Raw genomic sequence first — 18,921 nt, forward strand, 5'->3', positions numbered from 1 at the left:
CCGTTCGTTTTGCCACATTCTTTCAGTTTTTAATCAAACAGACTAGTAAAACTATTCCCAATATGGTGGTTAGCGCTCCCCTTTCGATTAACACCTATTCCATGATGGTTTGTTCATGCTAGTTTTATTCATGCACAAAGCACGAAGTTACATTAAACTTAGGTCTTCCTCGACACATATATTCCATGTGTCTCACTCTCCCCTTTACGGCCTGGGCGCCCCCTTACGGCCATTCGAAAAAAATCCAGAAATTAGCTGCATCAATGCATAAGCGGCAGGGTTGAAAAAAGTCTAGGCTTATTATTGACTCGCTCATGAATGAGGTTAATGCTACCCTGGCTAGTGTCCTGGACTCAGTAGCGCCCCTACGGCTTAAATCAAGACCTAAAAGACGCACGCCTTGGTTTACTGATGCAGGAACTGACTGCAGGAAATCTGAAAGAAAATGGCGCGCTACCAAGCTTAAGGTTTTATGTCAAACCTGGTGTGACAACTTTTTAAAGTATAAAGGAGCACTTGCCTCTGCAAAATCAGCCTATTTTTCAAAGGTGATCACGGCACAAAAGAATAACCCCAAAATCCTTTTTGACACTGTAGCATCGCTAATAAGGTAACAAATTATTCCAGATAGTTCTACCCATTCAGCCCATGACTTTATGGTCTTCTTTGATAAGAAGATTCAACGCATACGGGAAGAAATTTATTAAGACAATGTTAATGCATCACTTATTAAAGGTTTGAAATCTATAGATGCGCGACATGGTGGCTGTCCAGGGATTTTTTTCCCGATCAGGGGATGGTGTCATAATAGTCTGAGGTTTGCAATAATCTGTGGTCTGTGCAGCTTTTTGAGACTCTTTGTGAGTAAGGGCTATACAAATAAACTTGATTTGACTTGACTTATAAGCCAAATTTTACGGCAAGAGCCACATAAAGGCACGCTGAACTATATGAAAATGAATGAAATGATCTGCATTTATATAGCGCTTTTCAAGTCAATGACTTCCCAAAGCGCTTTACAATGTGCTCCACATTTCCCAATAGCGGCCTTGCAGCCATGTAGGCGCTAACCTGCTTGTTGGGGATATTAGGGGTTCAGTGTCTTACCCAAGGACACTTCGACATGTTACACGGACGAGCCGGGATTCGACCTGGGATCCCTTTATCCCAAGACGAGCGCTCTACCTCCTTAGCTATATTTGTGAATACAGCCGTAATGTAGGTTAAACCTCTTTATTGTGGTCATTCAATGTCAAACACACATATCTTCCAAACATTTCATCATCAACATACGGTATATTCCCCCCCTCACATTTACTACGTTATATGGTTTGTGTCGTGGACAAATTTTCAGAACAACAATAGACTTTTAACAAGCAAGGTTTATCGACATATTTTTGAGATGAAAAAAAAAATTACCTTTCACTTCAATTGTCGCGTTGGCATTTGGAGCCATTTCAAAAGTGTATACACACATGTACTCCCCAGAATCATCAGCTCGTGGTTTACCAATCCTGCAACAGGACAAAAAAAGCATTCCTCAAATATCTTAAAACCGCCAGTCACTCCAATCTTTGAAGTGAATTACTGCTAATAAGTTGGGACTAAGTACAGCAGCATGGCCCTGAGAAGGAGCCCATAGCAAACAAAGTGTTGGCATGACACAAGAATATTACAGCGCAGCAGCACCTCATTCCGCAGGCAAGGAAACTCTGGGCATATTTTTATGTAATCTTAGAATCACTGATGTAATGTGACATGGGAGTGACCAATTGGTCCTATCGTGTAGCTAGGGAGAGTCTGCGGTTTGTCTACAGGGGCGACAATGGCTTTTTGCTCCATTGGTGATTCTTTGTGACAATGTTAAGTTGAAACATGTTAGCACTGAAGGCTATGGTTTATCACTTTTGATATAGTCAGTGTTCTCGTTTGCCTGCATCCTAGACGCATTATTTTTGCTGGGGACGCATCGTGTCAAATCAACGTGCGTCCCCGGGACGCAACTTTTTTGACACGAAATTGTCATTATCATTTTTACAACAAAGATTTACCGCACTCCAAACTTTTCGTCAGGCAGATCCGCCTTTGTTGTTTTGGTCTCGCGGTTCGAGTTTTTGTCTGCACGGCGATGTCGAGTTCGAGTTGTGTAGTGAAAGTCCGTCTCTTTTTAGAGAATCGGCTTTTTCGGCTCAACTCATTAAAGAGCCGGCTCACTTGCTTTGATGCATTATATTACGAATGATTATGTTGTATAAAGAAGTTAAGAAAAAAAGGAAGTATAAAAGGAGAAAATGAAAAAAGACGGGTTTGTGGTGATCCCTTTTAACCAGTATATTACCAACAATAATTTAATGCAGAAAATGAATTAATAATTTGAAAAAGAAAGCGTATTATTCTACTTCATTATATTTGCATGTATTTTTTCCTTCTACAGTGAACGTCCAAGCAACTTCATATTTTAACTTTTTTTTATAATAATCCTCATTCATGTCGAGCAACAAAATGTTCATTAACAATATATATGATATAAGGAAACACATGTACAATATAACATGTTAAACTACATAAATAAACATGTTTGAAAAAAAATAATTTGTATTTTGTAAGGGAAAATACGAGTTTGTAAGGGCATGGAGCACACAAAATTTTAGGGACCCATAGATCTCTGTTGGGACCCATAGATTTTTGAGCATGCGAGTCCCCGGGACACATCACTTTTCAGAGGTAAAATGAACACTGTATAGTTCAAGTAAAACTTGTCTTACGAAGTATATTAACATGGATGTAAGTGGGGAGGACTCAGAAAAGCAATTGAATTCAGAGGGTCTATTTACAAAGAAGCAAATCAGTATGCTGCCGATGGGTTTGCACAGTAGATACATTTTCACCTTCCATGTATTTTCCACCAGCTCGGTGTCCTTCGGGGTAGGGCGCCCGCTCCGAAACTGGGAGGTTGCTGGTTCAAGCCTCAGCCGAGGCATACCTAGGACTTACAACATTGGTACTCATTGCCTCCCTGCTTGGTGGTCGGCATTAGGGGTTTGGAATTGGGGGATTTGGTCACCTAATGACTCCCAACACATCAGTTGGGTTGAGCGAGGGGGCTGGGAACCCCCTCATCTGTATCAATCTAGGGGGATATGGCTCTGGTATATAATATATTTATTTTCCATGCGTAGTTTGTTGTGATTGACACACCTGTAGGCTGTGGTCCTATGTTCAGTCCGAGTGTTGATAATTTCCCGTCCGTTCTTCACCCAGAAGCTCTCTGTGTGCTCGGTGTGGGCGGTGGTGAGGTTGCAATGTAGAGTAACCGGCATGCCAGGGGAGTCGGCCGGCAGGATGATCTGATCAGAGGCATTGATCTTTGGTTCTGCAAGAAATAAATCACAGTGATGGGACTCGGTGTACTTCTTTCAATATTCAACATCTTCAAAAGGGTTATTTGATTTGTAGAGTTTTAGCACTGTAGTTTATTAGTGGAGTTTAGTTTAATGTTTCACTGCGTCTCCACTACAGGGGTTAAGGCTCTCATTAATCAATCATACGAGCAAGTATTTTTTATGATTGAATACAACGGTTTTTGCCCCACTTGACCAGGAAACAGTATTGTGAGCTACGTACAGCATAATACTTAGTTCCACTTAGCCACATGACTATGTTGGGACATGACATGACCTAGCCTAATTATTTGGTTTGACTGTATTGTGTATGATCTTATATCCTAGGAGATCATTTCTTTCTCATGCCATGAGGCTCTTTAACTCCACACGGGGGAGTAAAAGCCCACATTAAACACCAGCTCCACATTTGCATATTACTCTATTTTTTATTACAGTGTGTATTTTTCGTAGCACTATTTAGATACTCTAGCAAAACGCTATATTGGGTATTTTTGTATTCTATTCTATTTTATTTTTCAATACAAGGATACTGCTGGAAGTGTTAATACCCTACTGGGACCAATAAAGTATAAATGGTCTGCATTTATATAGCGCTTTTAAAGTCAATGAAGACCTACCAAAGCGCTTTACAATGTGCTTCACACTATCTCTATCCATCTATCTCTTATCTGCGACCGGCCCACATATTGTACTAATTACAGGGGTTTTACAAATGTTTCACTGCCATATTCAAGTACTTTGTAAGGACTTTCAAAGCCAATTCTCCAATTGCTATAGCACCAGTACAATAATAAATCTGGTGGGAATCATGTATTCTGTAAACACCGTGGTATGCCTTTTTTGACACAATGCATATCAGTGTACATTTTTTGGACGTGAACTTAAAAGTGTGATAATGTCACGATTGCCATGGCGCCCAATTGGCCCCGCCCGTGTGGCGCCAGGCGCGGCTCATTGACATATTGGCCTTCTGTCTATTTAAGCTCAGTGCTATCATTTTTCCTTGGTCAGTCCGTCAACGAACGTGGGTTTTGACTCTGTCCTGTTTCCTGTTGGTTTTCCCTGTCCAGTATTAGTCCAGTTTATTTTTGTCCTGTTTAATATTGGTTTCTAGTTTTGTGCCCGTCTAGTTTGTCCTGTTTATTGTCGATATCCTGTTTAGTTATGAATCCTGTCTGTCCCGTCCTGTCCGGTATCAACCCCATCTGTCCGATATCTGCCTTGGCAATTGTAATCAATCTCGTCGGTCTCTGGCTTCCGGTCTTTCCACGCCAGACCGCTGCCTAACGAGCATGACTCCCCATTTCCCGTTAAAAAAAAGGTTGTGTGAGAAACGTCACACATTTAGGTCCTGATCCTGTTTCGGTTCCTGACAGATAACTCATCCATTTATGATTTATTTACTTCCAACCACTCAGTGTTCAGTGGCATCAGACCCATCCATGCACAAATAGTTTTTCATTATATTCTTTGATTCAAATGCAAAAACATATATATCACAGCACACTGTCATTTTGAACATCTATATGGTCTCATAAAATTTGAACTCCCAAGTGTTTACTTTTCAGTGTTTTCTCTTTGAAAATACAAAAGCTAACATAATGTGTATCTGCATGCTATGAGGGTTAGCAAGTCGTCTGACTTTTAGATCTTGAGTTAATCGTGAATGTATTTGTTTTTGAGACAAATCCCACCCCTTATAGGTGTTGAGTAAAAATGATGTAGCTTACAGTTACAGTAAGTTGTTTCCATTTCAGTTTACCACTGGAAAACGGTACCTTAATTTTTTTGCATGAATGTCCATAATTGATGCGTAATCCTTGCACCTTTCATAGTGCCTGTTCTCCTGGACGCGAACCATAGAGGGCGATACGGCTTCAAATGACAATGCTGTACAAACTAATGCCAGCTGCAGTTAATCACGAGGGGAAAAGGCGATGCAGTGGCAAAGCAAAGCCACCAGAAAGTAGTGTCGGCGTAATTTTTAAGACTTGTTGAGAAACATGGCACCCAAAATTCAAGCACTTTTCAATCCTTCACAACAAAATATTAAAATTCAAGCAATTTCAAGGATTTTAAGCACCTGTACAAACCCTGTAATTACTGTATTGTGAGGTAATCTTTTCATATGTATTGTGTCTTTTATTTGGACAATTCATTCTTCCGTAACACGAATTTGTGTTGAGATCTTTCTAGTGAAAAGATTTTCAGGGAAACCGTTTTCTTGTGTACAATTATAGCTCTAAACAAGTTGTACCATCAACAAATCCCTGCCATTATACATAACTGCTGTGCTGCCCTCTAAATGGCAGTGAGTCACTACACGATTCATTTCTCAAGGACATTCAGGGCAAAGTGTCCCCTGCTCTTTCTTTTGTAGGAGGCACGCTTCCAGGGCAGACCATGAAATCCCTGAAACGGGATAAGAGGTTTGCTCAAGCATCGTGACACTTCTGGATTCCTGCAAAAGATGACTAGCTAGTGACTTCTATTAGCATTCACAGCACCGTCTTTCCTGCACACTAGCTACAGGGAAATCTCTCCCCCTTCACCAACGTGTTCTATTAATAGCATATTTGAGACATGCGTACAGACACAACATGAGGTACATAAATTAACATTTAGCTAACTCGGCAGAGTGGTCCACAGGCAATTCACACAGAAGGTTATTATAAGGACAGTCTGTCAATCTTAAATGCTGAAGACTTTATTCCTGTTTATGTTCGAAGCTTGATAAAAAATGTTCCTTTAAATAGGCAGCAAAACAGTTCCCTCCCCTGGCCTTGTATAACACTTTTACCTCAATAAAACAAACGAAAATTGTTTATCTATGTGAGTGCTACTAGTTTTATCGTCGCCGGCGACTTTAATCAGGCATGCTTAAGGACTGTACTTTCCAAATTCATTCAATACGTGGACTGAGCAATTAGGGAAAAACACTGGACCGTGTGTACAGTAAGATCAAACATCTAGTTGGATCTGGCCTTATCTGTCTGTCCCTCACCCCCTCATACACCCCCCCTCCAGAGGAAAACAAAGCCTATGCAACAAGGACAGTACAAACATCTTCTTTGTTCCTTTATATCTTTGTTTTCTTTATCCTCACTGTAAAATGTGGCACTGGAGTGCCACGTCCAATTTCGTTGTCACAATATATTCAACCCATGTTGTAACAATGACAATAAAGGTATATTCTATTCTCTTCTATTCTACTAGGGAATAGCTGGTCATCTGCAGCCTGTACCAGTCATAGTTGAGGCGGCGTACACTTGGGATTGTTTTTTTTGAATACATATCTTATTCCCGCGGGTTCATCTACTGTGTGTGGATATGGAGATATACCACACATGAAATGGTATTATCATTTTTCTTGTATTATACATATTTTATTTTTTTAAAGACCCAAGTTATGGACGCAACAATGAATGTTTTTTACTTGCTTGTTTGGTTATTTACTTGCAGATCACTGTACCGACATTTAGGGAATAACACTGGGATTTCGTATCTGCAAGTACCATTATACCAGGCCACAGACCAGTGAATTGTCGAGAATAGCTAACCATCTACGCTCTTGTAAAAAAACATTTTACATTTTCAAAAGAACAAATCTTGCCCATTATGGGAGTATTAATTCACAAAAAACTCCCATTTTACATAGAATTGCTTTAGTTTGAAACATAGCAAATCAAATTTGAGTGCATTCCCAGAATTACTGGTAAAACCAGTGTCTGAAACTCATGACAAAAAGTTAGTGGACACCAGCGCAGACAACTCTGAAAAGTTCCCTGCCCAGCTGATAAAATGCCTGCCCCATTTTTCACAACTTGAAACACAATAATCCGATGAATCGCAAAAAAACCTGTTGTTGCAAAGTATTAAGGATTGTTGATCAGAATATATAACAGAACAACACTTTAAAATTAAGTTTATTTTAAATCTACTTATAACATTCATTGCATAGATATGAAATTGCTGTTTTCCATCTGCCATCAATATGTACCTGTATTGACTCATCTTCATTCATGTAATGTTTGCGTTGCGTCGTCTGCTACAATTACGTGGACTCCTCTTTCCATGATGCTTTTAATGTACGTTTATGTTTTGTAGCGTCATCAATTTTGTCAGCTTCTTTTAAATCATCTGGGGCTGAGGTCTTAGCTTGATTCCTAACCACTTATCCGTTTTTCTTCAGTTCTCTGACCGTCTACTTAGGAAATGCACGACCTGATAACGCTCGGGAGAGTCCGGAAGCACGAAGGTATTCGGTGCTGGCTTCTGATTGGCTGCCGAGTATGCAAATTGCTAAACAAACCGAACGAAGATTTTGAATTAGGAATAAAGCAAACGTTTGTTTTGAATGGGACGCTTTGTAAGTTGTACGTCCGACGTAAAAGATACAAGCCCCGGGCGTCCGGGCAGACATTATTTCAGACACTGGTAAAACATGTGCACTGTTGGCTTAATAGGTAGATAGAAATGATATTATGAGTCATATCACTGACTATGTCATTGTAGAATATAACGCTGATGATCTTGTTGAGGTTGTGGAACTGAAAAAAAAGATTGTACAATGCTTTGCGCAGTCGCAGCAAGGCTTTAGGGCTAGGACCTTAGCTTGGCCTTTTGGCTGAGAGTAAGTGTCCCGGCTCCTAGGCTTTGTAGCGTATTATGAACTGACCGATGGATAATGAATAACGAAGATAGATCAATAACCCTTAAAAACCCCAAAACCCCCCCCATCATATTTTCCTATCACAAACAGTTTTATGACCGATTAAGTTAAGAGTCCATAGTATTCCAACCTTAAGTAACACATTCAAGCATAGCATTTCAATCATCTCTTTCTTTGCTGCTCCATTAAAAAGCCAGTTGTGAGTTGTTCTAGAAGAATGACAGTTGCAAATGGAGCTGTCTCAACGTGAAGGACAAGCGGTAATTCCTCAAAGTCAATGATCATCACATGCCGTCTAATAGTGAGGATGTGATTTTCATTATGTTAACATGAAATGGATTAACTTTCTGAACTTGTACGGCAGTTAAAATATTTGACGGAGAAAAAAAGACATCCTAAGACCTTAAGGCTATACAACTCAGTTTTTCTGACATTTAGCGTGGATGTGATGCATTCATACTGTCAATAGAGGTTGAGTGAATTGTTTACTCCTGTGCATCAACTGTCAATGCTTTAAGTTGCCTTCAGTCATTTAAAGGTTCAGTGGGAGATACAGTATTTATGTTAAGATTTTTATCTTTGTAAAAGGGGGGTTAAACAATAGATAACTTCTGTCTCGCAGGATGACTGCTTTTCCCCCCTGGTTTCGCTGAGCTGTGGTTGTGTAGAATTTGTCCAGACCTACAAATACCTGGGTGTGCAGCTGGACAATAAACTGGACTGGACTGCCAACACAGAAGCCCTATGTAGGAAAGGTCAAAGCCGACTTTACTTCCTCAGAAGGCTGGCGTCCTTCAACATTTGCTAAAAGCTCCTGAAAATATTCAATGAGACTGATGTGGCAAGCGCCCTCTTCTATGCGGCAGCGTGTTGGGGAGGCAGCGTCATGAAGAGCTGGACAGCCTGACAATAGTAGCTGAGAGACGGGCACTGGAAAAGCTGCGGTCAATCATGGACAATTCATCACATCCACTACACAGCATTATCACCAGACAGAAGAGCAGCTTCAGCGACAGACTGCTGTCACAGTCTTGTCCCACGCACAGACTGAGGAGATCTTTTCTTCCTCATGCCATGAGGCTGTTTAACTCCACCCGGCGGAGTAAAGGCCCACATTAAACCACACCCCCCACATTGCATATTACTGTATTTTCATTGCAGTGTGTATTCTGTGTAGCACTATCTAGATACTCTATATAACACGCTACATTGGGTATCAACACATCACATTGGCTATTTGTGTATTGTATTCTTTTTGCTTTATTATTGTTTTGTTCTCCAGCGCAGGGATGCTGCTGGAAGTGTGAATTTCCCTGCGGGGATGAATAAAGTATCTATCTATCTATCCATCATATGTTCTGCCACACATGTTTCTTGTGTTTCAGCTAGTTACCCTTCTCGGTAGCATGATCCACTGATGTCCCTAAAATGCTACAAATGAGCATTACAGAAGCTTGACATAATTCCTGTCTAATTGTTTTTCTCCATGAGTGGCATTTAGTATTACAGTAAGCGCTACCGAAACCAAGTAGATAAATGTTTTTTTTTGTTGTTGTTGGTTTTTTTTGCTGGGGCAGCGACAAATCCCGCACATTTCTGCAGAGATTTCGTTATAATGTCTAGAAGAACATCATTAAAGGAACATTGCTTTGACACAATAAAAAGAAGTATGCAGACAAAAGCCATGGCTTACTGGAAAGATATCCTTTGGTCTGATGAGACAACGATGAATTTATTTGGCTCAGATAGTGTGAAGCATGTGTGGTGGCAACTAGTTGAGAACATGTTTTATGTCGTGCCTGAAGTCAATTATTGTGTTGGGAATCTCATGGTTTGGAGCTGCAAGAATTCAACTGGAATTGAGGGGGGTTATATTTTATTAAGGGAAACACAGACTTGGTCGCAGGGCAATGTTCCTGCCTGACAGTGATCCAAATACACTTCTAAGATGACCAAGGTTTTTCTAAAAGGACCAAGGGTAAAGGGGACTGACTGGCCAAGCATGCCTCCAAATCTAAATCCAATAGAACATGTTTGGGGCATCTTGAAGCAGAAGTGGGGGAAGCACAAGATTTGGAATATCCCCCAGCTCAGTCATGTTGTTCTGGGGGAGTGGAGGAGCATTCCAGCGTCAATTTGTGATGCTCTGGTGAAATCCATGGCCAGGAGGATTAATGTAGTTTTGCAAAATCATGGTCACCACGCAAAATACTGAACTTCAGGAACTCTCACTTAAGAGTGTACTCACTTTTGTTTAGCTACTAATGGCTATTTTTTAGTTTTTAAAGGGGGTGGAAAATAAATTGACACTGTTATATAAGCTTTACACTGACTAACTTTCATTGTGTCAAAATGATGTTTTTTTCAATCTTGTTCAATTCAACATTACTGTATGTTGAAATGGCTTCAGAAATGTGAGGGGGGTACTCACTTTTATGACATACTGTATGTCACAACAATATTCCCATCCAGTACGTATTGTTGTCTTTTACTACCTTGTCCTTGATATATAACAATACGATTTTACTACAACCCTAATTAGAAGCCCAAGCAAGCGCTTTGCGCAAAACTTTATTCCTCATTTTTTGGAGAAAAAATGTCCTCACAACGGACATTTTCGTACATTTTTAGATAGGTTCATCCAAAAAATTCATTTTGCTTGAATGAAAGTCTAGTACTATAGTCATACATATTTGTCAGAAGGGCTTCTGACACCTTTCAGCCTCTCCATGGGAGAAGCTCACGATGACTAACTACATTCTGACTCTGTGCTTCACTGGGCTGAGCGGCCAAGCATTCACAGATTAGAAAGCTCCAGTCGCCATTCAGTGTGTTGCACTGTTTGTGTGCATAGAGCTGAAGGTTTAAGGGCCTATAATGTCATTACTGATTCACAGGCACACACGTATTGGCTGAGAAGGCTACACCATGCTCAGACAAGTCTGGGAAGCTCGTTTCTTAGAAATAAAATGTCTCATCTAAAGGCGAAATGAGATGCACGATGGGGTCTTGAGCTTTTATTGGATTACCACCCAATTAGAAAGCACAAATACGATTTTTTTTTCTAGACTTAACTCCAATATCCTTTTGTGTCTTTTAACAGACTAAATTACTGTACATTCAAGTAAAACGACCATGAGGAAAATGTAAAAAATATTGAACTAGGATAATACAGTGTATTTAGTAGACTGAAGTTTTGAGTAACAATTCAACCAAAGTAAAACAGAAGTTAAGCTAATGGTGTGGGTTGAAGAGGGAATCATGTGGTTCACAAGCGTTTCAATAGTAATGAAATGCAACATATTATTAAAGATACATTAAATAGTTGCCATCAACGACTTTACTGTATGTCACTGTTAAATAAATTTAAATATATATATATATATATATATATATATATATATATATATACCCTGCCAAACAAAAATGCTTTGCTCAGCCTTCTGGTCTCTTTGTCACAGCCTGATTTGTGAACACGTTTTATTAATGATTATTGATTATTGAAAGATTGATAAATAGATACTTTATTCATCCCCGTAGGGAAATTCACACTTCCAGCAGTCTACCCCGTTGTTTATTAACAGATTAACATGATGCCCTAGGGGTGCTTGTAGCAGAGTGGATGACGTCACGCCAGTCCAAAAGTTCGACATCCCTGCGGCAGATGGAAAACTTTTCTTTGTGAAAATCCAGGGATACACCACCTCGTGTTAGCAAGTCCGCCTCCTCTCCGATGAAAGTTTGAAAGTTGTCATCCTTGTTATAAAAGAATGGTGGGATGTTTGGCAGACATGGGGCCTTGAGACTTAGTGACTTGGACTCGAGTCGACTCGAGTCGCTGTTTTTATGACTTGTGACTTGACTTGGACTTGGCAATCTAAGACTCGGGACTTGACTTGTGACTTGACTTGCCCAAGAAAAAAATACTTGGGACTTACTTGGGACTTGAAGGTGAAGACTTGAGACTTACTTGAGACTTGCACATGTGTGACTTGGTCCCATGTCTGATGTTTGGACGCGTTCTAAGGGATGGGCAGGGCACCAGTATGATGCGGCAGGGGTAAACCAGCGAAAGCTGTCGGGCCCTGCTGTTGAACAGAAGAGTGTGTTGTGTCACCCTGACCCGAGTGACATGGCCGCTTTTTTGTGTCCCGTTTCATCTGGAGGGACGAAAGCATAACCAACTTGGGTGCCGAGGTGCTTAACTTGTTTGGATGTTTGGGTATTTGGGATGGCCATGGTCCAAAAATGTTTGTGTGTGTATTTCGCTATTTTTTTCCCCCTTTTTATTTATTTTTTGTTATTGTGTCCTGCTGTTGGTCACCCCACTTGAGGGATATGACCAAGGTAGATAGATAGATAGATAGATAGATAGAAAGTTGTCATCTTATTGCTGATTAGTCTGGCTATGGTTCTTAAAAGCAAATCTACATAGGAAAAGGCAGGATGTGATCTATTGGGATACAAGCTACCAACAGCATGAGCATGCCTGAAGTGTTTAAAGCTTTAACTACATACAATGTTTCTTGTTTAGTTGGTTAAAATAGACCAATAATGTCAAGTGACCCATCCATCAAACCATGTGTTTTCTGCGCCGCTTATCATCACTAGGGTGGCAGGGGTGCTGGACCCCAGCCTAACCGACTCTGGGGACATCCCCGAACTGGTCGCCAGCCAGTTACAGGGCTCATGAAAACGGACAATTCACTCGCTCATTCAGACCTAAGGACAACTTGGATCCGCCAATCAGCCTGCCATGCATGTTTTTGGATGTGGTAGGAAACCGGGGTGCCTGGAGGAAACCCACGCAGGCACGGGGAGAACATGTAAACCCCGCATGTGGAGAGCATGGTAGCACGCTAACCATCTAGCTGCTATGCCGCCTGTCAAGTGACCCATACAGCCTTATCTATTTTTATATGCTTCTCAATTTTGGAAACGATGCAAAATGTGGGGTCTAAGAAGCAGACTACTGACGTGTGGGAGAGCTATAAATTGGCTGTTAAAAAAACATCAGGCAAAGACTTGTTAAGTTTTTAACCAGCTGCAGTGGGGAGAGTAGCTGGAGGACAAGCAACTAGCTGTTCTTGGCTCAGCGTCTACACTCACTCTGGGTCACCCCCTGTCTGCTTCTGTGTTCTATTGAAACCACAAGACAGGAAAAGTATTGGTATGTTTAAACAAAGACAAAAGACCACCCCCCATGGAAAAGCAGCGACACCTTTAAACAAAGACAGGAAGACTAAGAGACAGCCAAAAGGAACACCAACTGATTAGAAATATACACCTTGAGCAAATACATTTAAGCCTACTTTACATAAAAGAAATGTCAAACTCACTCTGTAGCACCGAAATAGTGGCTTGGGCTCGTATCCAGGTGATGGCGGGGTTCTGCCGCAGGTCGTTTCGCCTCGGGTCGTTGCTCGCCCGGCACTCGTATGTCCCAGAGTCCTCCAGCGTGAGCCGCGTGATCCCCAGAACACTGACCCCGTTTGCACCATAGGCCGTGTTGATGGAAACTCTGCGTTTTCGGGCACCGTCCCACAGCTGCTTGAACGAGTCTGCTCGATTGATCTCGGAATACCACCACTGGATCTCCGGGGTGGGGTTACCGAGCACGTCGCAGTACAGCTCAAATGTGTCCCCGGTGAGCTTCGTCTCAGACATCGGTGACTTCACAAACCCAGCTGCAAACAAAGAGATTAGAAGGGTTAGAGCATTAATGAGGGGAGAAACTACCAAGGCATTGTGAAGGGAGTAAATCCATTCCCTCCTCAAGAAAAAGTACAATCAAGATAGTTATCGGGCTTCTTCAAAGCTTTCTGATCACATAATTTGAATAAGGTATGGCTTGATAATGCCCTAGAGCAGGGGTGAGCAACTATTTTGAGTCAGGAGCCACATTATTTTCAAAAGTTTGAGGAAGGGGCCGATCCAATCTGTTCATTTATGAATAAATATGCATGCAGACATCTACATGTTATCCATCCATCCATTATCTGCACCGCTTATCCTTAGTAGGGTCGCGGGGGTGCTGGAGCCCATCCCAGCTATCTTCGGGCAGTGGGCAGGGGACACCCTGAACTGGTTGCCAGCCAGTCACATCGCACACAGGGACAGACAATTCGCTCTCTCATTCACAACTAGGGACAATTTGGACTGGCCAATCAACCTGACATGCATGTTTTTGGAATGTGGGAGGAAACCGGAGTGCCCGGAGGAAGCCCACGCAAGCACGGGGAGAACATGCAAACTCCACACGGGAGGATCGATCTCATGACCTCAGAACTGGGCCGCACACGTGCTAACCACTGCATCTACATGTTATATTCTTTATATTTGCCCTTGAATCAATAAGTTACATCAATTTGGTTTTGAAAACGCTCACAAATTAAAGTAAAATAATAGATTGGGTTCCTGTTTTAAGCAATATATTGCATATTAAGTTTTGTAGTATTAGTGTAGTATTGTTGCATTTGAATTGTAGTATTTCTGTAGTATTTTTGCAGTACTATTGTCGTTTTTTGTAGTATATTTGTAGCACATCGGCTGTAGTATTTTCATAGAATATCTGCAGTCGTATTTTTGTAAAATTTCCATTGTAGTATTTTGTAGTTTTGCTATAGTTGTATTTTTGTAGTATTTCTGTTGTAATATTTCTGTCATGGTATTTTTTTAGTATTTCCATTGTAATATTTTTTTTTACTATATCTGTAGTATCTTTGCATTACTGTCATAATATTTCTATAGTAATATATTTGAATTGAGGTATTTCTGTGGTATTTTTGCAGTATTATTGTAGTTTATTTTCAGTATTTTTGTAGCATATTTGCTGTAGTATTTTTATACAATATCTGCAGTTGTATTTTTGTAGAATTTCCATTGTCGTATTTTTGTAGTTTTACTAGTTGTATTTTTGTAGTATATCTGTCATAATATTTCTGTAGTAACATTTTGTAGTTTTTCCATGGTAGTAATTTTGTTGTAGATTTTTAAAAAAATGTATTATACTCTAGTTGGGAGTTTTTCGTATTTCTGTCGTAATACTTTTGTAGTAGTAGTTTTGTTGTATTTCTGAAGGAGCATTTTTGTAATATCTGATTATTGCTCGCTATTTCTGTAGTATTTCAGTAGAAGTATTTTTGAAATATTTCCATAGTACTGTTGTGAATTTTTTTGAAGTGCAGTATATCTGTTCTTGTTTAGTAGTAATTCTGTATTATAGTATTACTGTAGTAGTATTTTAGTATGTTGCCCGTGGTATTTCTTTTCTTTTCAGAATGAAAGTAAAAATATAATAGGTCCTTTTTTTAAGCACTAGATTTAATATTTAGTTTTGTAGTTATGCTGTGGTATTTTGTGTAGTAGTTCACTTGTATTATTTTATAGTAGACACACAAATGGACATAGGGACAAAGCTGGCACCACAAAAGCTTGTTTTGCTGTTAGTCATTCCTTTATTTATTTTATACATTTTTATCATATTTGGACCATTTTTGTCTGGCGGGTCCGGATTTAAAAGCCTGCCAGCCCGAATGTGGCCTGCGGGCTGTAGTTTGCACACCTCTTTCCGATAGGACCGTACAGCTACATTTTGATCTTTAATGGTGCTCTGCAGGGTTATGTCTTCATTCTTTTTATTTTTTTAATCTTAATCGTGACTGGGATCCCTGGCCATGCATCTAGGAACTGTTGCTGGACTAAAAATGCACTGATCTGGAGGGACTCCACAAACTTATATGCACAGTTAAAGTCGGGGTTATTCATGTCTTTCGTTTAACATCCCACGGCTTCCGGATGACACTTTGGAAATCGATTTAACCATTGCCACACATTTTTGAAATGTGGTATATGATTCCAGGAAAATGTGTAGTTTGTATTTTAACGCCATGTTTATGTCAATTCTATTCCAATTCTATTCCACGTCCCAAAAGATGAATATTAGTTTAGAATTTAAGCTGCCCCGTATAGTGCAAATATACACATAGAATTAAAAGTGACGTATCATTTAAAAATTGACATAGAATTTAAAAGCAACACCTATACAATTACAATTACCTGTATGATGAAATTATACTTTTAATGTACGTTTACGTTTTGTAGCATCATAAAGTTTATTAGCTTCTTTTGAATTTTTCTTCTCGGGCTGAGGTTTTGGCTTCATTACAAACCACTTCTCAATTTTTCTTGTGTTCTATGACGGTCTACTTTGAAAAATGATATGCAAATCATAAAACATACACACATACAAATTACACAACAACAAATGAAATATTTAAAATGTTTCATAAATATGAACATGGATGCCAAGGTCTTGTCTCATAGAACCTGCAATTGGTCTGTACCTGACCTGCACCCAAATTCACCGGGGTCGATTCCCCCGAATTCTGTTAATCACAAGCCTATATCAAGTGACGAGCATTTGTCAACAATCAGGCTCACGTTTTGGCCCGTTGCTGCAGCAATCAGCTGCACCACTTTCACTTGACCTCGATTCCAGGAAAACCTCCGCAAAACTGACTCTGTTTTTGGTTGGTTCTTAGACTACACAAAACGTATATGAGTATAGAAGTTAGTTTGGGATTTTAGATGTTAATAGATTTGATCAGGAGAAAAATGTACGCTCTTTATCAGTGATCATGATTACTGATGTGACTCAGCTGTTCCCGCTCATTTGGCGCCACCCGCCGCGGGTTCTGATTGGCTCCCTGTCACTATTTGAACTCAGTCCTGTCAATCCCCTGTTGTCAGTCCGTCTGCAAACCTCTGTTTTTACACGACAAGCCTTTTTTTCGATCCTGACCTGACTCCCGCCTGTCCAGTTTTTGCTCCCGTTTGTCTCTAGCCACGACCCATTTTGATCTCGACCACCTTTGCTCTCCCGTCCCGATTTACGACCCGTTTTTGGTCCCGACCACGTCTACTCTCTCGTTCTGGCTTACGATTCGTTCCCGACCCCGACCACGTTTCTCCAGTCCCGGCTACCAACCAGTTTTCCCGTCCCCGACACCGCCATCGCTCGCTACGTAAGATCCACTTCCGTGTTCGGATCACAAGCCGAGTACGAGAGCGACCGGCTTCCCGCATCCAGCGAACATCGGATCGTGGGCGCAACCCTTCTTCGTTCCTTCAATAAAACTTGTGGTATACGTTACGCAAGTGGGTCCTGTTTCCGTTCCGGTCCTGACAAAATTATCAACTATGTATTAGAGGGTAAGTGGCTGTTTTTGTTCGTGTCCCAGCACCCATCCAAAAGGGTTCATCTCTGAGATGTGTTTTAATGCTTGAGCGACATTGAGCTGAATAATTCTGTCAAGCAGCATTGCATGTGCCATAGTCAAGTAGCTTGTCAATATTATTGACATGCTGTTCTCATTTTGAGATGAGGAATAAATTGGGACTGGTTCAAGTGTGCCGCTGCTGGTAAATTGCTTTTTAAAACCATAAACGAGTCCCCACAGTCAAATTACAACTCAAAAAGCTATTATTAGCACTAGCCACACATTGCTGGTGAGGAACAGAATAAGCTTAATCTCATTTAATCCCGAGCCGATATTGCTGTGACAGCAAAAATGAGGTCAACAGACCTTCAATTTGGATGAGAATCTCATTGGAAGGAAGGTTTTCTTTCCTAAATTACAATTGATGAAGAATAAAGACACCCAAACACCTCTGAATGACTGACACTTTGGAACATACTCAGCAAGTAGTATTTAACGGGGAGCCACTTCAGATCCCGCAAATAGGAAACCCTGCAGTATTGTTGATGAAGTGGGATCCCGCCAGTGTCAAGGCTACACATGTACCAGTGTGTGTGTGTAAGGACTTCCTTAACGCTCTTGTTCCACATCGGTAGTCAGCCAAACAACACACTGACAGCCCTAATGAACCTCAACTAATGACAAATCACCTGGAGCAGACATTCTCAACCTTCCCCAAAGGCTGTCAGTTGTAAACAAAAAAAAAGAAGAAAAATGACCTTATCTTTGTCCTCGATTGGCACAGCAAAGCTCTGTTTTTCTGGAAGCTTATTGGGAAGCTGCGTTGTGGCCGTCATAGACTTTCTGGACTAGTTTACAGGCTGGGGGCGTCGTTGCTGTCATGCACTTTCCGGACATTTTCAACATCTTACTTAGTGTTTACTATTCTGTGTACAGTAATGCTAATTGTGATTCACCCAGGTCAATCCTGGAATGGGATTACCACATGTGAGGTCCTTTCTCAAGGTTTCTCTTTTTTCCTCACACTGAGGTTTTTGAGTTGTTCCTTGCCTGCATGCTGGTTTAAGATCAGGTAATTGTGCAATTTTGTAATTGTAATCCTGTGCAGTCCTTTGAGACATTTTTTTGTGATTAAGGGCTATATAAAAAAATTTGACTTGACTTGACTTGGATCTGAAACATCTGCATTAGCCCAAAGTAGAGTAGAGATCTTAAAATATGATTGGTGTGCCTTTAAAAACTATGTGGATTCGTTCTTTTTTCCAAAATCAAATTTGTTTGAGGCATTTTATAATAATAAATAGGTCTAAATATAGTGGAAGCTAGAGCTCTTGTTGGTGATAAGAATGAGTGGAGAGGTGTTGTAAAATGATAGTGAGATGTTTGGACGCGTTCTAAGGGATGGGCAGGGCACCTGTATGATGCGGCAGGGGTAAACCAGTAAAGGCTGTCGGGCCCTGCTGTTGAACAGAAGAGTGTGTTGTGTCACCCTGACCCGACTGACATGGCCGCTTTCTTGTGTCCCGTTTCAACTGGAGGGACAAAAGCGTGCCGAGCTGCTTAACTTGTTTGGGCATTTTGGGTTGGCCATGGTCCAAACATTTTTGTGTGTGTTTTTTGCTAT

General features: G+C 40.7%; 1 protein-coding gene and 1 pseudogene across 2 annotated transcripts in view; both read right to left on the bottom strand.

Annotated features, from left to right (window-relative positions):
• Positions 1–18,921, bottom strand: part of LOC148366673 (UDP-glucuronosyltransferase 2C1 pseudogene) — a 457,271-nt pseudogene that overhangs the window by 379,684 nt on the left and 58,666 nt on the right. The window lies entirely within an intron of this gene.
• Positions 1–18,921, bottom strand: part of nptnb (neuroplastin b) — a 67,573-nt gene that overhangs the window by 15,202 nt on the left and 33,450 nt on the right. The window contains exons 2-4 of the mRNA XM_088333477.1: positions 13,416–13,763; positions 3,199–3,373; positions 1,420–1,514 (exon numbers count right to left, since the gene is read on the bottom strand). Coding sequence (XP_088189603.1) covers positions 1,420–1,514; positions 3,199–3,373; positions 13,416–13,763 — 618 coding nt within the window. The remainder of the gene's footprint in view (positions 1–1,419; positions 1,515–3,198; positions 3,374–13,415; positions 13,764–18,921) is intronic.

Source organism: Urocampus carinirostris, chromosome 4, assembly GCF_059441175.1.
Source record: "Urocampus carinirostris isolate Australia breed hairy pipefish chromosome 4, RoL_Ucar_1.0, whole genome shotgun sequence".
NCBI lineage: Eukaryota > Metazoa > Chordata > Actinopteri > Syngnathiformes > Syngnathidae > Urocampus > Urocampus carinirostris.